The sequence below is a fragment of the Misgurnus anguillicaudatus genome, chromosome 23 (genome assembly GCF_027580225.2).
Source record: "Misgurnus anguillicaudatus chromosome 23, ASM2758022v2, whole genome shotgun sequence".
Lineage (NCBI taxonomy): Eukaryota > Metazoa > Chordata > Actinopteri > Cypriniformes > Cobitidae > Misgurnus > Misgurnus anguillicaudatus.
In genome coordinates, this window is record NC_073359.2 from 8,322,329 (window position 1) to 8,347,052 (window position 24,724).

Consider the following 24,724-nt stretch of genomic DNA (forward strand, 5'->3'; position numbering starts at 1 on the left):
TGTGTTGGGGGCACAAAGGTCATGGGATCAATACCCAGGGAACACACATAGTGATAAAATCTATACCTTGAAGGCACTATAAATTGCTAAATGCATGAATGTAAATGTCTAGAGGATTCTCTCATATCTTGGCTCTTACATTTATTTGTAAATTTGAGAATTTAGTACAAAACTGATAATACGGGTTCGCTTTCACAATATAAATCTATACATTAGTATTATGTTAAAACATGTTGTGATATTTACATTAAATTCTTGCTCATTTAGATATTCTGCTTGAGTGTTTGGTGATTTTATACAACTTATATCAAGATATACAATATTTTATTAGGTATAAATTGTGTTTTAAGGGACTTAAAATGTCGTATACAATTGGAGAATTGAAGTCTCAAACGTTCAGGTTCATTTCTCTAAATTGATCATCAGGTGTGTAAAGATCTTTCTTCAAATTTGTATCATTGTTTTTTTTGTATAAAAATGTCCAAATATAAAATTTTCTGTGCCTCACAGCCTGTTATCCCTGTTCTGCCAAAGCTATCACAGATGATGTCGTGAACAAAAGGTGTTTACACCAACATGACCCATCAAGCATTCTCATCACAGGCTCTCTTTGCGCGCGCGGCAGCCATGGCAACCATCCGGATGGGGCGCTTAGCAACACATAGGAGGAGGCAGAGAGCGCGCGAGGAACTGCCAAGAACGGAGCAAAATAACGGATGCGATCGACGGTTACCGATTGTAAGATCGTTTTGAGTAAATATCCAATATAGATGAAGCCAAATTGAAACTTCAATTTGTCAAAAGTGCGTTTGTTTGTCAATCCAAAGCGTCGCTATGAAGTTCGTCGTCGTTTTGGTCGCCGCTGGCCTTTTGGCTTTTTTCGGGGCGGTCATCTGCATAGTCGCCGGCGTGTATTCGCGATCATCCGCCGCGCCCCACGCGAAAGACAACCGCTCGCTATCGCTCGTGGACCCGCTCTCGGGATCCGTAGCGCGCGCCGGGCCGCTCGGCGCTCTCCATGGTGCTGAATCCTACGAAGGCGGCGGATTGGACATCGGCCTTGAGATCCCAACACTCAACGAACTGAGTACCGGTGATGTAACGGGCCCGAAACAGTTTACACTCAATCGACTAATCTGCACCCCCGTACCCGTCGGTGAGTGCAGATCGAGGAGTCTCAGACACCAATCCGACGAGGAGGATTGGAGCCTCCGCACCACCGCCGAGGAGCTCCGGCAGCTCATCGTGCAGCAGAACGATCAGATCCTCATGGACCAGAAGACCATCACCGAGCTCACCGGGAAACTCTCCGAGTGCGAGAACGGTCTGGAGGAGAAAAGCCTCAACGAGAGGAGCATGGGAGTCTGGGCGGGGAACCGGCGACACATGGCCGGGGATGACGTGAGCGGTTCGGTTGCGGTGCAGCTGCAGACGGCACGAGCCGTGGAGGAACTGGAAAGAGCGATTCTACAGCTGAAAGACCGCATAGAGAAGCTGGAGGTTTGTACTGGTAATATCAATGCTTTAGGTTTGAAAATATAAGGTTAAATATTTAAGGAAACAGTATAGTAAAGTATTTCTACTATAGGAAGTAACGTTTTTCTTATTACATCCATACAAGATGTAACCAATTTAACAATAAAAAAAATGCTGGGTTGTTTCAACCCATGGCTGCGTAAAATATGGACAAATTATGGCTTAAATTACCTTTTTAGGGTGTAATTAAACCATTTAGGGCAAAGGTTTTTAAGTTTTTTTCAGGCCAAGGACCCCTTGATACAGAGGAAGAACAGGGACCCCCAGTGATGGTTACATTACAAAGATATTAAAAGAATCATTTTTGATCAGTACACATACGTTTCACTACTACATAACATTTTAAAAATACTGAATCGATTTTAACTTTTAATTTTCGAATTTTCATTTATTACTAGCACAATAATGCATTATTATAAAATAAAAAAACATTTTAAATTCATCAATATTTTGAGGACCCCTGGTAATACCACCAGGGATCCCCAAGGGGCCCCTGACCCCATGTTGATGACACATAGTTTAGGGTGTAAGTTTTGATTGTACCATTGTGTTTAATATCTTTTGTAGGGAAGTTAAAAGATTAATCGCGATTAATCACATACGGAATATTTTTTTTATATATTTGTGTGTGCACTGTGTGTAATTATTTTGTATATATTAATACACACGGTACTACGTGCATGTTTGTATTTAAGAAACATTCAGATGCAAATATTAATCTATTAATTTTTTTATATTATATATATTAAGTTAAAAAAACATTCTACATAAATAAACTTTTTCTTAAATGTATACTATACATGTGTGTGTGTGTGTATTTATATATACATAATTATTACACACAAAAATCTATTATGCAAACACAAACTTTTATTTTGTATGCGATTAATCGCGATTAATCTTTTGACAGCCCTAATCTTTTGTAACACAATGTCCAATTCTTTTTACGATTTTGCATAAATAGATGATTAGTTCTTTTAAGACTTCTGTTAAGTTAATTTTTTTTGAAAAAACATCTTATCTATCTCTAATCAGAATATTGGTGGATGTGTCCTGTCCAAAGTCTATAAAGGTAACATGCTTTGGTATTTTAATACCCTCCTATGTTTCTCTCAAATCTTTTTGAGGGCTTCTGTTTTTCATCTATTTCCATCTATTTCGTCTACACTTCAAGCACAACTACATAACACACGTACAAAATTTTATTAATATAAAATATTTGTCTTAATGGCAAGAGAGTCCAGATTTGAACATCACTTTTGAACCCCTACTGTACATAAATAATAAAAGAAATAAAATTACAGGTTGATATCAGGATACAATGTCCTAATGATGTTCTTAAGATGCAAATAGATCTAGGTTTCACAATATGAGTCACATCTTTTCTCTCTCTCTCACAGCTGGAGATAGGCCCTGCTGCGATGAACCACACTGAGCATGTTGCGAGCACATTGGGGAGCGTGGTGGTTGGGGAACCTGGCAGACCTGTGGAGGATCTGGAGGGAGAGCTGGAAAAGAAGATCAGGCTGCTGGAGAAAGAGAGGAAGAACCTTCGCAAAGAAACCCAGGGTCACCATCATCACATCGACAAGGGAATCAACACCCTGCAAGAGCGTATTGCAGAGCTGGAACAGAGTAAGAATAGGAACTAAGGGGGAGGATGTGAGATGTAAAATTGTGACCCTGTATGAAATTCAGGATCATTAAAATTTCATTTCACATTGATTTCAATCTTTGCTATGACCTCACTCAGTCAATATTAAAGATATCAAAGATATAATCTCACAGGATGTTCAATGCAAACGCAATGAACACAATTTGGTTGTATGCGTCATTTTAAGCCAGTTACTCAATTACAACTCCTCTCTTGTTATTCTCTCTCTCTCTCAAACTCAATTTGTCTCGCTCACACCTCTCCAGGTCTAACAGAGTACAATTACCCACAAGGGTATAAACTTTCCTTCCCTGTGCGGACTAACTACATGTATGGGCTAGTCAGGCGAAACGTGCCCGAGATGTATGCCTTCACGGCGTGTTTGTGGCTCAAACCTGCCGAGAATGGAATCGGAACGCCGTTTTCCTACGCGGTGCCGGAACAGCCAAACCAACTTGTGCTGCTACAGGGAATTCATAACCCTGCAGAACTGCTGATCAATGATAAGGTAACGTCTGACACACTTTGCATCGCCGCTTTGCATTGCGTAGACTGCTAATTTGATTTATTTGCAGGTGGCACAGCTGCCCCTGTCGTTGCCCCAGGGCATCTGGCAGCACATCTGTGTGAGTTGGACTTTAAGGGACGGGGTTTGGAAAGCGTATCAGGGCGGCAAGTTAAGAGGACGGGGTGAAGGACTGGCAGCATGGCACCCGATTAAATCTGGAGGTGTGCTGGTGTTGGGACAGGAACAGGTGAGTGGGACGGCAAATGGTGGGGATGTTTAAAAGAAAATGTTGTAGTAGGAATTAAAATCAAAATTTTGTGTTTGTATCGTACTTCTGCTCTGCAACAGGACACTCTTGGTGGGCGGTTTGACGCATCTCAAGCTTTGGTTGGAGAGCTATCGCTGTTTAACCTGTGGGACCGCGTGTTGACGCCCACAGAAGTCGCCGCTTTGGCAGCCTGCACAGAATCACCGCAACTTGGCAACGTGGTGCCCTGGACTGACCGTGATGTGGATGTTTTTGGGGGAGCAGTGAAGGAACCTGTGGACCCCTGCATTCAGAGCTCCCATCCTCGACAGTGAGCGAAGCCATGAGTCCATTCACTCTTTTGAGTTGTTCGAAAGGCAAAGATATGATTATTGTATCATGGTCCCAGTGTATTTAAGAATGTATTTACACTAGACGTATACTCAAATGCGAGTATATGTACTTCTGAAGGAAGGGGATCTGCTTGTGTCAGTTTGGATCTGTAGAGCTGTCGCCAAAAGCTTTAAGGTCTTGTGTTTTTCTTTATAAACATTACAGCACTGTGGTTTCGTCGGACACAAATGTGTTTTGTAAGACGGATGTGGCTCATTTTCACAGCACGTTTTTATGCTCTTGTCTCATTATTTATGTAAGGTGGAGCTTTTGTGTCTTGCAGAGTGGTCTCTATTTATTTGTTTATATTACTGTACAGTAAAACGTCAACATGAAATCAAAATCGGCACTATTTATTTTTTTATTACACATTCTTTATAATATTATCAAATGAAATTATGATAAAATTGGTTGCAAACACCTTTTCATGTTGACCTATATGACCTTTCAGTTTATCATCTCATTTATTTATTGTCTCCAGGTTTAAAGAGACCCCACAGACTTAAATATTTTGAATGTTTAAAACAGTATTCAGCATCTTACAGCATCTTGTCGTGTTACCATTGCATTGTCCTTGGCCATTATAGAGAAAGATTAGGAAAGTGCCTGTCTATTTATTTGACTATTGCTACGATGATGATGATGATGATCAGCTGTGATGTTACTGTAGTGCTGCTTCATATTTGCACCAAGGATGTAAAGATATTGTGAAAATATGGATGAAAATAATAAAATTGTGATGAAAACAACTGTTGCATTCTCTTTATAAATATGTAAGGTATTACTATAGCAATGTATGCATGATAAAACACAGAAAAATAATTTGTATTATACTATAAGCCATCTTCAACCTACTCAACTGCTTCCCATCCAAAACCAAATATTATACAAACAGGAGATAACTAGATTATGATTTCCTCCCATGTCTTGAATAATTCAAATTCATGCAACCCCTTGTAAAAGCTGTTTTCTGCCTACTACTGCAGTCTTACTGTCTCTTCAAGCTGTTGCTGTTGAATTATAGATGTGTGATATTCACCCCGTTCAGTCACATTGACCCCTGCTGCATCTCTCCCACCTCCTTCTCTCTCCATGCATCTCATTTTTTTCTCCTCCATACATCCTCTGACATTACCATTTTAATCCCATTTTTGCAATTATTATTATGAACAAGCACGCTGGGAATTCTTACAACAAACTAAATATTGATTTTAAATTATAGATAGTGTACAATAAGTGCCTTTATATCCCACAGCATAAGCCATTTTGTCTTATTCATTTGCCTACACTGCACAGTCGGAGCCGACTGCCATTTTCACAGCTTGCCATCTGTTGCAAACCATCTATCCTCATTACTCTTATTGATTCTTCTAGGTGTTTTCTCTCCTCTTGTCTCTTCTCATCATCCCTTATTTTTTCCCGTTCCATTATTTACCTTCTCTTACATTCTTGCTCCAATCAGATGTTAGATTATCCCCTACCCTGCTTTTATTTGTAATCTAGAAACTGAAATCCGTATAATCCACGAAACTGAAATCAAAGCATTGTCTCTCTGGGATACTCATGGAAAGCTTTTAGATGATCACAGTATGTGTCGAAATATCAACACGGTCTAATGCAATGAATAACCAGTCGGAGTCAGCAGTAGCACAAATACATGTGGCATATTTTTTTTATCATACTCATAGTCATGCATTTGTCTACTCCAAATAATGCACACTAAATGTTTTGTGCTAAATCACACTCTTGTAAAGATTTTGCACCGTTTAAGTGCACCATTTTTGGGAAAAAAATTAAGCACATTTTTGTTTTAATGTTTTTGTTGACAGTAATAAGTGACTTTAGGAAAATGTTAGAAAACTACAAGACATAACTTGAAAAAAGAGAACAGTGGTGTGTCTCACAGTCAGATCTCAAAACAGTGTCAGTTATCTGGGGCAAAACCAAAATCACCCACTGGGCACAGATGTGATTGGAGCTTAATACAGGTCAGTGAAGGCTAAGAGAGAAAACAACAGCGAGATGAATGTAATGCAGCAGAAGGCCTCTGGAGCTGCTGTCATTTAAACTGCAGGATTCATCTGCTTAGACTGCAATGGGGTTATGTGGGGATATGTCACAGTCTGCATCTGTGATCATAAAAACACTCAGCTTAAAGATACAGTTCATCTAAAAAGTATGCGTCTGTTGATCTATCCATGCAGGGCAGATTTGTAATACACAAATGCAATTACAAGATGACTGTGTCAAATGTGCCTTTTATTAAGCCCCAAAACAAATAAAAGAGCCATTTGCACTGTTTTCCGAAAACTATTTTTTACTATAGCATTTGTTATATTTTTTTTTTTAGTTAAAAAGATATCTTCAACACCTCTCTCTTTTACAGAAAAATATACTCTTTGTCTTCACTGGTTATCCTGATAAAGATGAAAGTGCATTTATATTTTATTTTATTTTATTCTTTATATATATTTTAATTTAATTTAATTTAATTTAATTTAATTTAATTTAATTTAATTTAATTTAATTTAATTTAATTTAATTTAATTTAATTATTTATTTATTTATTTTATTTTATTTTATTTTATTTTATTCTTTATATATATTTTAATTTAATTTAATTTAATTTAATTTAATTTAATTTAATTTAATTTAATTTAATTTTATTTTATTTTATTTTATTTTATTTTATTTTATTTTATTTTATTTTATTTTATTTTATTTTATTTTATTTTATTTTATTTTATTTTGACCAATGCAAATTTACTAAAAATAAACTTAACTTTATGATTTTGCATTCTGAATTAATAAGTTATGGCAATAATAGTCATTGCTACTAGTAGAAATCACATTTCTAATATCAAGAATTAAATTTTTTACTAGTGAAAACTTAAATGTTGATATCAAAAATAGTGTTTTTAAGTAAGTAAGTAAGTAAGTAAGTAAGTAAGTAAGTAAGTAAGTAAGTAACTAGCTAACTAACTAACTAACTAACTAACTAACTAACTAACTAACTAACTAACTAACTAACTAAATAAATAAATAAATAAATAAATAAATACATTTCAAAGGTAAATAATAAATATTAATTTAATTTAATTTAATTTAATTTAATTTAATTTAATTTAATTTAATTTAATTTAATTTAATTTAATTTAATTTAATTTAATTTAATTTAATTTAATTTAATTTAATTTAATTTAATTTTTATACTTTTGAACAATGCAAATTTACTAAAATTAAAGCTAACTTTATGATTTTGTTGTCTAAAGTTATAAGTTATGGAAATAATAGTCATTGCTACTAGTAGAAATTAAGTAAGTAAGTAAGTAAGTAAAATTCAAATGTAAATAATAAATATAAATACATATAAAATGTATTATTTATATACTATTTTCTCCCCTCTGCCTAAAAAATATACTCTTTGTCTTCACTGATTATCCTGATAAAGATGAAAGTGCATTTAATTATTATTTTTTATTTAATTTAATTTGATATACTTACAATGCAAATTTACTAAAAGTTTATGATTTTGCTGTCTGAAGTAATAAGTTATGGCAATAATAACCATTGCTAGTAGAAATTACATTTCTGATATCAAGAATTATATTTTTTACAAGTGAAAACTAAAATGTTGATATCAAAAATAGTGTTTATAAGTAAGTAAGTAAGTAGTAAGTAAGTAAGTAAGTAAGTGAGTAATAAGTAAGTAATAAGTAAATAAATAAATAAAATAAATAAAAAAAATAAAATAAATAAAAAAAATTCAAATGTAAACAATAAATATTAATAAATATAAAATGTATTATTTGTATACTATTTTCTCCATTTGCATAAAAATAAATTATTTGTATTCACTGGTTATCCTGATAAAGATGAAAGTTTATTTAATTTTAATTTAGTTGACTAAATTTACTTTTAATTTAATTTACTAAAAAGAAACCTAACTTTATGGTTTTGCTGTCTGAAGTAATAAGTTATGGCAATAATAGCCATTGCTACTAGTAGAAAGTACATTTCTGATATCAAGAATTATATTTTTTACTAGTGAAAACTAAAACGTTGATATCAAAAATAGTGTTTTTAAGTAAGTAAGAAAAGAAATAAATAAATACATTTCAAATGTAAAAAATTATAAATAAATATAAAATGTATTATTTGTATTTTCTCCCCTCTGCATAATGCAAGTATCCAAGTATAACTTGCATTTCTTCAAAGCAATATGTTTTATTATATCAGTAAAAAAATACTCGTCAGGTCTTTTTTTAGTACTCGTTTTCACCCGATTGAATGAGTGACACGTCTTCGGACCAATCACGGCCAATAACGTTGAAAGAGGGGCGGAGCTACGCCGGCCACGGTCGCGTAGGAGTGGTTGCCATGGTCGACATGTCTCCCTAGCGACGTTGTTTTAGGTACATTGCACTTCATTTTTCATTCATTACGGTACGTAAATATAGTAAATATCAATTTTCCATTTAAGTAGTATGCTACGATCAAAAATGGTTAATGGATACTCTTTAAAGGAAGCGGCATAGCAACCTAGCAAACCAAATTAGCTTACAATGCTAGCCTGCTAACTGTTTGCTCATGAAACCAGTGACTGCTCACCTAGATATATTTAGGCATATGGCACTAACATTGATGATTGATATTTTACATAAATCATATTCATTTAACGTATTTGACACTGTAAATTCGTGAGGTTTCTTGATGCATGTTGGTATGTATTACAGTACTACCATCTGACAGTGTAACTGTACTGTGGTATCAGGCTAGCATGTACATTTGTGTTTTAGTAAAAAGACAGTACGATTGTTTTACCTAAACAATGATCAGCTAACTTATATTTTTATTTATTTGTTCATGCTAACCAATAAAGCTGCAACAGGGTCATGATCTATAACAAAGATATGGATCAATGCATTGCATCTAACCTTTTTAAAATCGTTAAACCAGTGTTTTATGTCTTAACACAGAGGGGAACGCAATGGCAGAGACAACTGATAACAAGAAAGATGAGGCAGACTACAAGAGACTGCATAGTTTCCCTCTCATACGGGTAAAACCTCTCTGCTTTATAAATGCATTTGATTCTCTACTACATGAACAAGTAATCTGATTTAGACACCTTACCGATTCAAACTGTCTCAGGTTACATTGTTTTTGTCCTAAGCACACAGATATGTCCGAGGAGATGAGGGTGGAGACCATGGAGCTCTGTGTTACAGCATGTGAAAAGTTTGCCACTAATAATGAGGTATGTGTGTTTATATGTAGTGAACGTTATTGAAGTCATACAGTCATTGCAATGTTTTTATTGCATTTTTCCCACAAATCCCACAAATTACAACTTAAAGTGACAGCATAGAGCTAGAAAAAATGTTGTGCATAGCTGAGATAATGTGGTATGTCATATTATCAAGTATATATAACATTTGATCGCCCATAACTGAGCTTAGTTTAGGGGGACGTTAACATATGACAACTATGTACAAAAAACAGAAAAGTTTTGCTGTTCAAATGGATTTGTATTATACATGCCAGGCCAGTAGCTGGCGATGTCACACAACGTCTGAACACATAATACGCATACATATGATACATTTTTGCATATGACGACGACCCCTCTCCTCCTTGTTCTTCTTCTTCTTTGGGTGACTCCTTTTCCAGGGGTTCACGGGATAGTAAAGTGTCTGTCGAATGCACATTTACGTATTAGGTCATTCAGGTACTTTTCACCTACCCGGGTTCAGACATACTACTCGCCTCTCCAACTAATTTTCATCTAGTTTATTTATAAAAGTATGGAAGAGATTTTGGACGCATCGACTGTTCACAAATATGCATTTTTGTAGTGTACATGGAAACAAAAACGGTATCGCTTTCAAAAACATGCACTTTGAAACCTATGTTCAAAAGTTTTCACGCCCCCAAAATGCAGTTATTATGTAAATGAACGGCTTAAAGGGATAGTTCACCTAAAAATAACAATTCTCTTATCATTTACTTTCCCTTAAGTTGTTAAAAACCTGTATACATTTTTATGTTTTGATGAACACAAAGGAAGATATTTTAAGGAATGTTTGTAAGTAAACCGTTCATGAGCCCTATTCACTTCCATAGTATTCTTTTTTCCTAATATGGAAGTGAATGGGGCTCATTATCGGCTTGGTTACAAACATTCCTCTAAATATCTTCCTTCGTCTTTATATATATAAAAAAAGAAATTCATACAGGTTTGTAACAACATGAAATTGGAAATGATGACATAATTTTCATTTTTGGGTGAACTATCCCTTAAAATAAATAAAGTTCAGTTTTAGTTGAAAATTATGTGATGTAAATAAATAAGGGCTGTTAAAAAATTAATCGCATATAAAATACAAGTTTGTATTTGCATAATATATTTCTGTGTTTATTGTTTGTAATTATTTTGTATATAGATTTAAGAAAAAAATTATAAATAAATCTTATGTATACAATATAATGTATATAATATAAAATATATAAAAATCACAAATCTGGGCAAAGATTAATAGCAAGTTATCGCATACAAAATAAAAGTAATTTTTTTGCATAATATATGAGTGTGTGCTGTGTGTAATTATTATGTATTTATAAATACACACACATTCATGTATGTATTTAAGAAACATTTACATGTGTATATATATTTATTTATATTTTTATATATTCTATATGATATATAAATAAAAAAAGAAATATATATATAAACAAAAAAATTCAAAAAATGTATATATGTATGTGTGTGTGGTTAAATATACATAATTCTTACACACAGTACATACACATATATTATGCAAAAAAAAATCACTTATTTTGTATGCGATTAATTGTGATTGATCTTTGCCCACCAATAAATAAATAAATAAATAAATAAATAAATAAATAAATAAATAAATAAATAAATAAATAAATAAATAAATACATTTATATATAAAATTTATAAATAAATTATAATATAATTTAATATATTTATATATTAATAATAAATTATATATATATATATATATATATATATATATATATATATATATATATATATATATATATATATATATATATATATATATATATAAATTATATATATAAACATTTCTTAAATACATACATGCATGTGTGTATATTTATATATACAAAGCAATTATTACACACAGTGCACACATATATATTATGCAAAAAATAACTTTTATTTTGTATGTGATTAATCGCGATTAATCTTTGCCCAGCCCTAAAATAAATGCATCCTACAACACTGTAGATATATCTCCTGACCAGTGTTGGGTAAGTTACTCAAAAAAATTTATTAATTACTAGTTACTAATTACATCTTCAATCATGTAATTAGATTACTTTACAAATTACTCTCTCCAAAAAGTATTTAATTACTTACTAATTACTTTCTAAATCCTATTAGTACATGATACAAGAATAGGCTTGAAATGGCTCGAAAAAATAATATATAAAAATACATCAATTATTCTGGTCCCACTTTAGGGTCCAATTCTCTCTATTAACTAACTTTTAACTACTTTTGCCTCAATATACTCCAACTACTGTTTATTAATAATAAAGAAGTTGTTCATTTTAAGTACTGGTAGAAATGGGGAGGGTTAAGGATGAAGAATAAGGTTTTGTAGAATCAGGCATTAATATGTGCTATTAAGTATTAATAAACAGCCAACATGTCATTAATATCAATGCTAATAATCAACCAGTTTATAATGAGAATTGTAAACTAAAACCATGTTAAATCCACTATTGTATTATAGTATTTTGTTACATCAGAAGTAACTGTAATTAGATTACAAGAAAAATAAGAGTAATCCCTTACTTTACTTTTTCAAGGGAAAAGTAATTAAATTACAGTAACTAATTACTTAGTAACTAGTTACACCCAACACTGCTCCTGACACACCCTAAAAGATATTCAATACAACCCATTCGGTCTTCTTTTAATCTCATTGCCATCAAGGAGAACCAAACAAGATCTCATTCGTGATTTTTCTTTCTCAACAGAGCGCGGCTAAAATGATAAAAGAGTCCATGGATAAGAAGTTTGGAAGCTCTTGGCATGTGGTGATTGGCGAGGGCTTCGGTTTTGAAATTACGCACGAAGTGAAGAATTTACTCTACATGTTTTTCGGTGGAAGTTTGGCAGTGTGTGTATGGAAGTGTTCCTAGCCCAGAGCACCTCACAAACACAGACTGTTCGGCAAACACAAGCACACCACAAAGCCAAACCAACGGGCAAAAACAAAATCTTACATTTGCCTTATGCTTTCCAACAACTTTATACACTTGTGTGTGTGTGTGCTGGAAAATAAAAGTTTTTCTGTTGTTTTCTTATCAGTTCACTACCGTACAGGGTCATAGATTAATTTTTTTGAGGTTTATTTTGAAAGTTTCATTTCATCCTCGTCTTCCTTGAAGCTGATATGACATTTGTGTGTTTTATTATTCAACTTTTTTCCGTTTGTCACATCATCTTTCTGTCTGTCCATTACTTTTATACTCTGTGTTTTGTATTTTTAAAATCCACCTCTTTCATTTCTTCTGACAGATTGTATTTTTATAATATAAAAGGCTATTTTTTAATTAATATGTGAATACGTATTAGCTGTTTTTAAAACTTCTGATATTTTATAGCCTGTAATTGTACATTTTATACAGCTGTATTGTATGTTTGTTTTAATTATTAATGCAATTAATGACTATTAATATCTTATGTAATAAAAGACCTTTAAAAGTAAAAGTTGTACTTATTGTGTTTGCTCTTTAAACATGAAACTGATATTACGAGCAGTGGTTAGATTGTGTGATAACTTGTGGTTAAAGCCGTCTAAACCACATCCTGTGTCTGGCTTGTTGATAGACTTAATGTAATATAAGAACAGGACTGTAGAGGGAGTTATTTTAAAGGGATAGTTCACTCAATAATGAAAATTCATTATAACTTACCCACCTTCATGTTGTTCTAAAGAAGAGAAGAAAAAAAATACTATGGAAGTCAATGAGTACCATTAACTGTGTGTTGACTATCATTTATCAAAATATCTTCTTTTGTCTTCATCAGAAGAAAGAAACCCATACAGGTTTAGAACAACATGATAAGTTAGTAAATTTTGACATTTTTATTTTTGGGTGAACGTTCCCTTTAAAACATAAATGGTGTCAAGCAACATATTGTAGGCTCAACCAAGTTTGACAGGCAGTTGTAGCAAGCATTCACATTTTGAGGGTAAAGTTTTTGAGGTGTGTGTGTTGTTGACAGATTATTGCACAAGATACTGTAGTGTACACATCTGAATTTACTCAGAGAGACACATTGACCAGGTTACTGTGCCCTATGTGCAATATAGTACACACACATCAGCCTTTATGTGCTTTACCTTTTATTCACTTTTAAATATTTCTTACTTCAACGTTTATTAACTAAAAGATTAAATCATTGCTAATTACTCTCTTTCATATCTCATTTGCATTTATAGTACAAGTATAGCATCAATCACCAAATTTAAAGGTCACCTAATACACTGCAAAAAATGACTTTCTTAATTAGTATTTTTGTCTTGTTTTCAGTACAAATATCAAAAAAATTCTAAAATCAAGATGAATCTTCTTGATAAGCAAAATTACCTAAAAAAATAAGTCTAGTTTTAGACAAAAAATATACAATTTGAGGTGAGACATTTTTTTTCTTGAATTAAGCTTTTAAGAAAAACGTAACATGTTTTTAGATTTTTTTTCTCACCCTATTGGCAATTTTTTTTTGCTCGTTTTAAGCACAAATTCATTAAAATTTTTTATATTTTGTCTAAAATCCATGCATCTTCATTTAAGAATTTGTAGATATTTGTACTGAAAACAAGACAAAAATGCTAAGTAAGAAAGTCCTTTTTTTGCAGTTTATATCAATTTTTTTCAATATGTAACATTAGTCTCAGGTGTCCTCAGAATGTGCCTGTGTGAAGTTTCAGGTCCAAATACCCTAAAAGGCTTATTTTTGGGTGCACATGCACACATGTTTTTGTGTTTGTTTTTTAAATGCAAACAAGCTGGTGCTTCCCTCTCCATTTTCTGTTATTTTTACTGAAAACACACCATTTTTAATAAAGACAATCACCTTACTTCACCTTACATCTAAAGAAGATTTAAAATTGAAATAATTACCTAACTTTGGATGATTATTGGCGGGGCCTTGGCAATGTGATGTCAGTTTTCTCATAAAATGCCAACAGCTTGTCCCATGAGACTCTTGATGTTTTATAGGCATTTAAAACAAAGAAGTAGGCAGATTTATATATTTTCTTTATATCTATATCTTTTCTTATTTATATTTATATCGATATATTACAGGGTGGTTGTGTAGTGGCGACACATGCGACACACAATTATGTTCAAACAACAGAAGATCATATTAGGTGACCTGAAATATTTATCAAAATTACATATTTTGGCTTCCAAAAATTAAAAACATTTAATGCATAAACTAAGGGATAAGTAAAGGATTTTTTTTATTATAGGGTAAACTATTTTTTTAAATGTACCTGCCTGCCATTGTGCAGATCTAAGTTTGATGTTTTATAATTCATTGAGAAATATCATCTATATCAACCACGGTTAAGCTTTTGTTACATGCCACTTAAAGGGGACATTTCACAAGATCTCAAATAAATCTTTTGTGTCCCCAGAGAACGTGTTTGAAGTTTTAGTTCTAAATACCTTACGTTATGTTACACTGCAAAAAATATTTTCAGAAAAAAAGTCTTGGTATTTTTGTCTTGTTTTCAGTAAAACTATCTAAAAATTCTTAAATTACGATGCTTTTTCTTGATGAGCAGAACGACCCAAGAAAATAAGTCTAGTTTTGGACCAAAAATATCAAATTTAAGTGATTTTGCGCATAAATCAAGCAAAAAATAAAAATAAAAAATCTCCCAATGGGGCAGATTTTTTTTGCTTGTTTTATGCACAAAATCACTTAAATTTGATATTTTTGGTCTAAAAACAAGACTTATTTTCTTGTGTCATTTTGCTCATCCAGAAAAAGCATCTTAATTTAAGATTTTTTTTTATATTTTTTTCTGAAAACAAGACAAAAATAATAAGATATTTTTTTCTTGAAAATAATTTTTTGCAGTGTAAAATTGTCACTTTGTAGGTGTGTTAAAATGCAAATGTCTGCACTAAATGGCAGTGCTGTGGTTGAATAGTGCAGATTAAGGGGGCGGTATTATCCCCTTCTGACATCACATGGGGAGCCAAATTATAATTATAAATAAATTAATTATAGCGATAGCAGATTATCAGATTATCATGATATGTCCCCTTTAATAAACACTCTTTTAAAGAGCACACTCACACTTTGCTTTAAAAGTGACCTTTGCATCTCCTTACTTAGCAGACCACAAGCTATTAATGATCATCCTCAAATACAGGACACAGGAAAAGTTGTTAACTAATAAGCCTATCTGTCATCTCTGTCATTATTAGCATTCAGTCACGCCACATTCTTCACACCCTTGTGTATCTAAGCTTCTGTGCTTGTATCTGATCGCATGTCATGCCAGTCAAAACTATCCTGTATGGCATAAACACCAGACGGTTTGAGGTGTTTTCCACCAAGATCATTCATCTAATGCCACACGATTAGATGATGCGATTGTGGGCGAATGTATGCGTGAGAGACGTGTCATCACGAGTGTGACAGTCTGTTTCAGAAGGTGATGTGGTCCCCTTCAGTTCTAAAAGATTATTTACATACTAAATGTTCTTGTTTTATAGTTTGACTTTGTATGCATGTAATCTTGTATCATACTGTAGGGGTGTAGGGGTAAAATGTGCCAGAATATGTAAACTATGTGACTCCTTTAATTTAGGAAACTGTATTGCCATGGAAACCCTATCAGATATACATGTGGAAACATTGTTTTTTGCATTCCCTACATAACAGGGTTGATCTGTTTGTTATTGCAAAGTTTTCCTGGTGTACATATACTGTATATCATATATGTTGGTGAATTGATCATTTATAAAACTATATCATATCAGGGGTCTTTTATGAATTTATAAACTTTATCCTTGGTGTAGAGGACAACTTAAGTACACATTGTTTGGTTAGTAGAGAAATCTAGTATTGAGTAAACACACTTTTATTCAGATCAACCTGACCTGGCATCTCTCCTCTGTAATGTTTGAGGTAATGAGTGAGAGAAAGAGAACAAGCAGGGCTAAAGAACGAAATAAGCTTTCTTTTAAATCAATTGCTCTGAGGAGAAAGACTTGAAGACGGGTAAGGTTTGCTATATATTCTTTAACATCAGATTTGACTATACATTGTTTAAATTTAAAGGGATACTTCACTCAGAAATGATACTTTTGTCATTTACTTACCTTCATGTTGTTTCAAACCCATCTGACCCAATCTTCGGCAGAATTTTAGGGACTTACAGCTGTATTCATTTTTATTGTACACAGAAATGCAATAAAAAAGTGGATGGCAACTAAGACACAGAGTATGGGTTTGAAACAAGTAAATGTTTTACTTTAAACTGTTCCTTTAAAGGGACATTCGACTTTTTTTTTTAAATATGCTGATTTTCCAGCTCCCCTGGAGTTGAGCGTTTGATTTTTGCCATTTTGGGGTCCATTCGGCCGATCTCCGTGTCTGGCGGTACCACTTTTGGCGTGGCTTGGCATAGTCCATTGAGTCTGATTGGACCATTGGCATCGCGCTAAAAATAACCAAAGAGTTTTGATATTTTTCCTATTTAAAACTTGACTCTTCTGCAGTTACATCTTGTTCTAAGACCGAAAGAAAATTAAAAGATGCGATTTTTAGGCCGATATGGGTAGGAACTATACTCTCATTCTGGCGCAACAATCAAGGACTTTGCTGCCGTAACATGGCTGCAGGAGGCGTAATAATATTACGCAGCAGCCGGAAATATTTTCAGGCATTGCGTAATATCATTGAGCCTACTGCAGCCATGTTACGACAGCAAAGTCCTTGACAGTTACGCCAGAATGTCGAAAATATCTAAACTCTTTGGTTATTTTTGAGCGCGATGCTAATGGTCTACTTCGATTCAATGGATTATGCTAAGCTATGCTAAAAGTGCTAGCGCCAGACCCGGAGATCAGCTGAATGGATTCCAAAAAGGTAAAAATTAAATATTTAAGTCTAGGGGAGCTGGAAAATTAGCCTATTTTCAAAAAAGTGGATTGTTCCTTTAAGACTCTTTACCATCCTTTTCAGCACTATGAGGGTATGCATGCGCCGGCGTTCGCGGACTTTGCGCGCATGGTTGGTAGTTTTCTTCCTGAGTCTGCACTTTCTCTTGGTTTTTCTTATGCTGACCATATACCACGCTCCCTGCGAGTTGCGTTCATACCCTGACATCCATTCCTCTGTAAGCCTCTCCAAACACAATGCATCAGTGAGTACGACGGCCACTGCAGGAAGTGACATCACAGAGAAGGTAACAAGAGATGCAACAGCAGACCGTGCCAAACTGGAGGCTCTGTTTTCTCACCCGTTGTATAATTTACCCACTCCTCCGGTGCCTGACGGTGACCGACTGTTGAAGGTTCGGACAAAAACAAATGAGGAAGTACAGCATAGCACACAGCAGTGGTGAGAACGTTATGACATCATCACTTTTATTTGTCTGCATTTAAAGATGCACTTTTCTACTGTACAAAAATCATGTTTTTTTATATCATATACGAGTCAAAATCTCACGAGCTCCCGGATCTGTTAACGTTGCCCCCATTGTAGGCTGAGTGCCAATGAGGATGGTTACGATCCTGTCCAGTGGAACACCAGCACAGAGACACATCCACCCTGGCTACGCTTTCACCTTGGTATATCACGCTGGCAGATGTATGGACACAAAGACCCCAACCTGCCAGTGCTGATTAAGCAACTGGCAACCCACCGCATCGTGAGTGCAGGTAGGCGATTTTGCAACGTATAAGGATTTTGTATGAGAAATAAAAAAGGACACGAGCTTACAGCTGAGAGGGAGCAGAAAGCACTTTGTTGAGTTTCTCTCGTGATGTTTTTCCCAGTGCAGAAATCTGGCGGGACGCAGGTGAAGTTGGTGATGTCATTTCCTAATTATGGACAGGCGCTCTTCAAACCCATGAAGTGAGACCCAAACATATGCAACATGAAACATTATATTTACTTTTTAGCACACATTCATGTTAATTTAATGCTAAACTCTTTCCCCGCCATTGACCGCCATTCATCTTCAGAACACAGTTTAAGATGTTTTATATTTAGTCCGAGAACATGTTGACCCTTCATTGAAATAGATTTACTTTTGGTCTATTTAAAAGAATTAAGTTTGTATTATGGTGCAGCAGCTCAGATAGGTTTATATAACTCATGATTATTCTCATTCATCTGAAGACAGGAACGACATGAAGAGACCAATGTGAATCTGTATTACTTCTCTGACTTTGAAAGACACAACGCAGAGATCGCAGCATTCCACCTTGACAGGTAAGAGAGCAGACTACACATGACATTAAGCCCTATACTAATGCTTGACAATATAAGTTATATATTGGTTATATATAGGATATAACGACAGCCTGAGATCTCTAAATGGAGGTGTAAAACTCCAAAATGGAGTGGGAGCTCCAAAACAAGGCGTTGTCCCAAATGGCACACTCCGGACTTCCTCAGAGTCCACACTTTGATGACATCATGTAGTGCACTGCAGACCCTAGGTACCCTTGACGTGAATACACAAGGGAACACCGCAGTTGTATTTTGGGACAGACTTGAGCGTCACGCCAGAAATAGGAAGAGAAGTTGCCCATCAGTGTGAACTTTTCCCATCTGTCGTCTGATTGGTCTGATTGCTCTTTTGCAAGGACTTCTGGGTTGGTAAAGTTTGTGAAGCAGTGCGGGCTTTGCCGAAGGCCACATCAAGGGTGCAAAGAGGGCACCTAATGAGCTCACTGCGAAGCATAAAAATGACAGATGGCACACCCTACGGACTTGCAAGCATGCACAATTTAAGGCCACGAGCCCGAAAGTCCACATGAAGTGCGCGATTTGGGACAGGGCCATAGACAGCATATGACCTCCATACCTGCCTCTTTTGGCATTCACACCCTCATTTGGAGATCTGAAAGTTGCAGTTATCCACTTGAATGTAGCAGATCATCCAAGTTTTTATCCATGCAAACATTAGTGCATACTGCTGCAATAGTAAGAGTAGTGTAGAAGTACACTGTAAAAATTACTTGTTGCACTTACATGTTTTAAGTTCATTTAAACTTTTTTGACTAGTTAGAAGTTGCTATAAATTATAAAAATAAGTTGTAATAACTTAACCACATTCTACTTTATTTTTTTATTTAACTTTATTTATTCATCACTAGTCAAGAAAGTTGAAATTAACATTGAATTGTAAGTGCAACAACATTTAAAGGCGCAGTGTGTACATTTTAGCGGCATCTAGTGGTGAGGTTGCGAATTACAACAAACGGCTCAGTCCACTGCTCACCTCTCGCTTTTGAAAAACATAGAAAAGCTACGGAAGCCGCCACCAGACAAACACGTCATCGTCGGAGACAACTTAGTAAAAAAAGGTTTGTCCATTAAGGGCTTTTGTAGAAAAAATGGTGGCAAAAATGGCGACTTCCATGTAAAAAACGTCTCATTCTAAGGTAATAAGCACATAATGGTTCATTATGAAACAGCCCAGATAATATAGTTTTGTGTATTATTTTGCATTTCAGTCAAGAGATGCTTCTAAAAATTACACACTGCACCTTTAAGTGCAACAAGTAATATTTTAAGTTTATGCCAGTCTGTTTTAAAAATTCATCTCTCTTTTTCTTTCACAATAAGGATACTGGGTTTCAGAAGGATGCCGCCAGTGGTTGGTAGGCTTGTGAATGTAATAAAAGAGATCAAAGACGTCACCACAGACCATAAACTGGCCACAACATTTTTCACTTCCCCAGGTTTGTTCCTCTTTTTTTTTAAAACATGGTCTTGTTTTGATGTATTTTGGTTTGTCCACTCTTGTCTTTCTCTTTCTGTAGTAGGGAATTCTTGTTTTTATGGCCAATGTTCGTATTACTGTTCCACGGAGCATGCAATTTGTGGACGTCCCCGTATAATCGAGGGGTCTATGGCTACTATGTTGCCAGACATGTCTTTGGCACCACGCAGATCGTGGCGGAGTCCGTGGAGACGCTCTTACAGCCGGAGCAAGCTGGCAGTGTGAGTTAAGTGTTTACTAAAGTCTGGCTATACATGCATAGCTGTCTAGAAAATGTGATATTGGAAGGTGAACATTGGGACATTGATTTATTTACTGTGGGGACAGTATGAAGATCTAAAGTGTTTAGACACAGCTTTTTGTAAATGCGTAAACAATGTTGATTTAAGTCCTATTAACTCTTTTCCCGCCATTGACGATATCTCGTAATTTAAGAGAAAACATTTGCATAAAAAAAGTGTTACTGATGAGGTTTTAGGGTTATCTGTAATACAGCGATTATCCACTAGATGGCGAGCTTCCCCAATTTATAAAAAACGGAAGCAAAAAAATATGTTTTAATAATTGTTCTGAATCTGATCTATTAACACAATTAATTTACAAAAATGCAATTATTTCAGCTTTTTTGCTAAAATTTTTTTTTTGAAGAAAAATACTCACATTTAAGATTTTATAAGTAGAGAAAAAATATAGATGATGAAAGTTTTTTTCCCCGTGTTTGTTTGTTTATTGTTGTTTAAAAGCAGAGGGTCTGTTTTTTCATTTGATATATTTCTATGTTTATATATTTTTAAAATAAAAATTTCCTGGAAGTTTTTGGTTGGAAACTCTTGTGAAAATCACAAAAAATGCTGGCACCTTAAAGAAAAAAAGCTGGCGGCGAATTAGTTAATATATTACTTTCTCTGTTTAAGCCAACTGATGCGAATGACGCCATATGAAACCGCGTTTGCCGCGAAAACACACGCTTTTCGCCTCAAACGCGCCTTCGTCCAAGTTGAAAATATTGTTAAATAAATATAATTGTTGAAAATATTATTAAATAAAAATAATTATCTTGTCAATTATAAGAAAACATTTCTTTGTCAATGACGCTTCCCTGACGAGTTTTTATGGTAATATGTAATTCCGCAATTATCCACTAGATGGCCAATTGATAAAAAACTGAAGCAAAAACTTATTTAACAACATTTTAAACTTCATATATGTTTTGATCATCGTTCTAAATCTGATCTTTAACAAAAGTCCTTCACAAAAATGCAATTATCTCAGCTTTTTACTCAAAGTTTTACTCATACAAGTTGAGTCTTAATAAATAAAGTGAAGTGACACAGGGAATAAGTATTGAACACACTTTATTTGATACTTTGTAGAAAAGCCTTTGTTGGTGATTACAGCTTCTAGACGCCTCTTGTATGGAGAGACCAGTCGTCTGCATTGCTCAGGAGTGATTCTGGCCCATTCCCCAATGTTCAATACTTATTCCCATGTCATTTCACTTTATTTATTATGACTCAACTTGTATACTTAAATGTTCTGATTTCTTTTTATGAATTTAATATTTGGCTTGATGGCTACATCTGGTGGAAATTTTATGTCAATAGCCCACTTAGAAATCCCCTTACTGATAAAAATGCTTATGTGTCAAATACTTATTTTCCCTGCTGTATTTATAGAAGAAATTTGTCCTGGAAGGCATTTTATGAATATTACCTTTTTTTAAAAACGGCTGGCGGTGAATGAGTTAAACACTTAATTTTAATGCAATTTACAGCGATGTCTATAAAGTTATTCGGTTTATAATAAAAGTAGAGCAGACTCTCCATAATATATATTTCTGTGACAGATGGGAGACAGACCCAGACTATTGCGATTCAGTGAAAACATCTCCTCCCTATGATCGAGGCACGCGATTGGTGGATCTGATAGACATGAGCATTCTGGACTTTCTCATGAGTACATCTTGCATACTTTCTGTAATGCAGCAAAGTACATTTGATAAAGCCTCACTTCATCTCTCTATCGCTATCTTCTACCTCTCTTATCTACCTCCCTCAGGTAACATGGATAGGCACCACTACGAAACCTTTGAGAAGTTTGACAATGACACGTTTATCATACACTTAGACAACGGAAGAGCGTGAGTATCCTGAATCATACAGAAGATTGTATAAACACCTTTAATAACTTTGTGTAGTCGATTGTATGTTTACCGATTAGCAAAAGTGACCATAACCCTAAAGACCTAATATATTGTTTAGCATGTTGCATTTAAAGTCTACTGACTCAAGTGCTACTAATCTATGTTTTGTAGGTTTGGACGCTATTCTAAAGATGAACCGTCTATACTGGCTCCCCTTGTGCAGTGCTGCAGGTAAAACAAACACCATATCTGTCAAGACTTTCTATTCTGTCAAGTATTTAAATATTCCTACAATCTTTCTCTCTCAGAGTTCGTCGTTCCACCTTGCTTCGTTTACGTCTGCTCTCTCTCCCCGAGTATCGCTTGAGTGATGTCATGCGTGCCTCTTTGTCTCAGGACCCCCTTACGACCGTGGCCCCTCTCCTCACTGAGCCACATCTGTCCGCTCTGGATCGCCGCCTAGCAACAGTAATCGAAAGCATCCAGGAGTGTTTGCAGCAGCATCTGTTGCACAGTGACGTCATATTTGATGACATCACCGATTACAGTGGCTAAAATGTGACTGGCCAGTCGAATATTGGATTTATATTTGAGACTGTGTATGTTGTGCTGCCTACACTTTAATTTATTGAAACACAGGATAAATGAACATTAGATGCAATAATTTGCATAACCCTAACTTAAAAAAAAGATCTGTTGTATAGGACTTGATGTTGATATGATTAACAAAATAAAAGAATGAGGACCATGTCTCTAAACCTAAAGATGATTTGCAAAAGATGGATCAACTGAATCAACTGTTAGGGTAGCCAATCAGCTTTAACCAAATGCTGAACATATTGTCAGAAAATGTATTTCTTGCCGCTCCAGACCGATCTGTGTCTTGCCTTCTACGCATTTGTGTATGCATTTGGACTCTTATTTTGAAATATTCATTGACTTTTAGTTTGTATTCGTTTCTGTTGTTCCTTAGGTTCACTTTTCCTGTTTGCCTCTCTCTGTAGTTACCGATGATCAGCCATCAGCTGTTTCTAGTTCAGTTCATTCACATTGTGTGTAAAAAAGCACACTTACTGTCATTGTGTTATCCTCATCTTCAACATTAAAACCTTTAAATACATTCAGATTCCTCTTTGTCTCTTCTTCTTCTACACAATGTGACAATTCGGATCATATACACATATTACTGTTGCAGACACTTCAATTCAAGACATTAAGCAGTAGATGTAAAGTAATTTGTAGGCTATCTGTAGTCATTTTCAATGGGAATTGAATCCAAAACCATGCTTGAGATAAACAAGATCAGGGGCCTCATTTATAAAACGTTCGCACAAAGGTGGAGATCTGAAAACGTTCATTTTATGAATCACACATACGCATTTTTGATAAATGACCGTAAGATCAGGTGTAGGATGGTTTATACGCAGCATTTTATAAATGAGGCTCCACAAAATCCAGTATCCATTCTCACGAAATCACGAAAATTATCATTATCGCAACATGATATTACACTAAATATATGCATTTGCAAACTCATGTTTCGGCAATTAGAACTAAAAAGTTGTGTAGGTACTATGACAAACAAAATTTAAACTTTTATCTGGAGAGAAAAAATAAGAACGGCTTACCTGGTAGCCATCTTGAGTGTCACAGTCAATTACGTCCCTTACAACAATTTTTTTAAAAATGTTAGTTCCTCGAGGGCTTAAACAATGATTGAAAATTGTTGCGGAGAATGAGAAAATTGGTTTTAGACACATTTATATTTCTTATTATTGTATCTACAATTACCAATGATCACCAAATACCACATGTTTCTTTACTGTAAATGTTTATAGGATAACATGCACTGAAGCTTTTGATTTTTTTTGATTTTTTAATTATAAATATTTCCATGTCAAAGAACCCAAATCCAATCATGGACACTTTGCAGTAATGACAATTTTCCCCTTAAATGTGGAAAAAACAACAAAATTGGTTTGTATGATGTCATTGAAATCATGTGCAAAATAGTACACAAAGAGATGTTTGTAACTGTATGCTTCTTATTTTGATACTCTTACTTTGCATTTACTTTTTTTTTATCAAAAATGTTTCATGACACCTCATAAGTCTAATTTCATGAGAATCACCCTGATATGTTAATAAATAAGAAATAAAACATTTTGTAAGAATTTTTATTTAT

The 24,724-nt window shown here is 34.4% G+C and overlaps 3 protein-coding genes across 5 annotated transcripts; all 3 read left to right on the top strand.

Annotated features, from left to right (window-relative positions):
* Nucleotides 1-615: 615 nt before the first annotated feature.
* On the top strand, nucleotides 616-5,087 carry nptxrb (neuronal pentraxin receptor b). Its single transcript, XM_055218008.2, has 5 exons — nucleotides 616-1,500; nucleotides 2,937-3,171; nucleotides 3,457-3,698; nucleotides 3,766-3,945; nucleotides 4,047-5,087. The coding sequence occupies exons 1-5, from the start codon at nucleotides 835-837 to the stop codon at nucleotides 4,278-4,280; spliced, it is 1,557 nt and encodes a 518-aa protein (XP_055073983.1). The 5' UTR covers nucleotides 616-834; the 3' UTR covers nucleotides 4,281-5,087.
* A 3,510-nt stretch (nucleotides 5,088-8,597) lies between these two features.
* On the top strand, nucleotides 8,598-12,947 carry dnal4b (dynein, axonemal, light chain 4b). 2 transcript variants are annotated; one of them, XM_055218232.2, is made up of 4 exons: nucleotides 8,598-8,753; nucleotides 9,318-9,400; nucleotides 9,515-9,598; nucleotides 12,382-12,947. In XM_055218232.2, exons 2-4 carry the CDS (start codon nucleotides 9,329-9,331, stop codon nucleotides 12,544-12,546), a joined length of 321 nt encoding a protein of 106 aa, XP_055074207.1. In that variant the 5' UTR covers nucleotides 8,598-8,753; nucleotides 9,318-9,328; the 3' UTR covers nucleotides 12,547-12,947. The 2 variants fall into 2 exon arrangements, with proteins under 2 accessions (XP_055074207.1, XP_055074206.1); XM_055218231.2 differs by having other exon boundaries at nucleotides 8,627-8,784.
* A 3,591-nt stretch (nucleotides 12,948-16,538) lies between these two features.
* Nucleotides 16,539-23,659, top strand: fam20cl (family with sequence similarity 20 member C, like). Of its 2 annotated transcripts, none has more exons than XR_008647594.2 (11): nucleotides 16,539-16,657; nucleotides 17,624-18,001; nucleotides 18,146-18,321; nucleotides 18,439-18,517; nucleotides 18,785-18,877; nucleotides 20,240-20,355; nucleotides 20,437-20,617; nucleotides 22,243-22,372; nucleotides 22,455-22,536; nucleotides 22,711-22,770; nucleotides 22,848-22,929. XR_008647594.2 is itself a non-coding variant. In XM_055218230.2 (11 exons), the coding sequence occupies exons 2-11, from the start codon at nucleotides 17,628-17,630 to the stop codon at nucleotides 23,092-23,094; spliced, it is 1,518 nt and encodes a 505-aa protein (XP_055074205.2). In that variant the 5' UTR covers nucleotides 16,540-16,657; nucleotides 17,624-17,627; the 3' UTR covers nucleotides 23,095-23,659. The 2 variants fall into 2 exon arrangements, 1 of the variants encoding a protein (XP_055074205.2); XM_055218230.2 differs by having other exon boundaries at nucleotides 16,540-16,657; nucleotides 22,243-22,352; nucleotides 22,848-23,659.
* The last annotated feature ends 1,065 nt before the right edge of the window (nucleotides 23,660-24,724 follow it).

Excerpts from the sequence above, each read along its gene's own strand:
- nptxrb (XM_055218008.2), top strand. The coding sequence starts at position 835 with ATGAAGTTCGTCGTCGTTTTGGTCGCCGCTGGCCTTTTGGCTTTTTTC. Across the intron at positions 3,699-3,765 it reads AACTGCTGATCAATGATAAG|GTGGCACAGCTGCCCCTGTC; the intron begins GTAACGTCTGAC and ends ATTTATTTGCAG. Across the intron at positions 3,946-4,046 it reads TGGTGTTGGGACAGGAACAG|GACACTCTTGGTGGGCGGTT; the intron begins GTGAGTGGGACG and ends GCTCTGCAACAG.
- fam20cl (XM_055218230.2), top strand. The coding sequence starts at position 17,628 with ATGAGGGTATGCATGCGCCGGCGTTCGCGGACTTTGCGCGCATGGTTG. Across the intron at positions 18,322-18,438 it reads CCACCGCATCGTGAGTGCAG|TGCAGAAATCTGGCGGGACG; the intron begins GTAGGCGATTTT and ends TGTTTTTCCCAG. Across the intron at positions 18,518-18,784 it reads GCGCTCTTCAAACCCATGAA|ACAGGAACGACATGAAGAGA; the intron begins GTGAGACCCAAA and ends ATTCATCTGAAG.
- dnal4b (XM_055218232.2), top strand. The coding sequence starts at position 9,329 with ATGGCAGAGACAACTGATAACAAGAAAGATGAGGCAGACTACAAGAGA. Across the intron at positions 9,401-9,514 it reads ATAGTTTCCCTCTCATACGG|CACACAGATATGTCCGAGGA; the intron begins GTAAAACCTCTC and ends TTTTGTCCTAAG. Across the intron at positions 9,599-12,381 it reads AGTTTGCCACTAATAATGAG|AGCGCGGCTAAAATGATAAA; the intron begins GTATGTGTGTTT and ends CTTTCTCAACAG.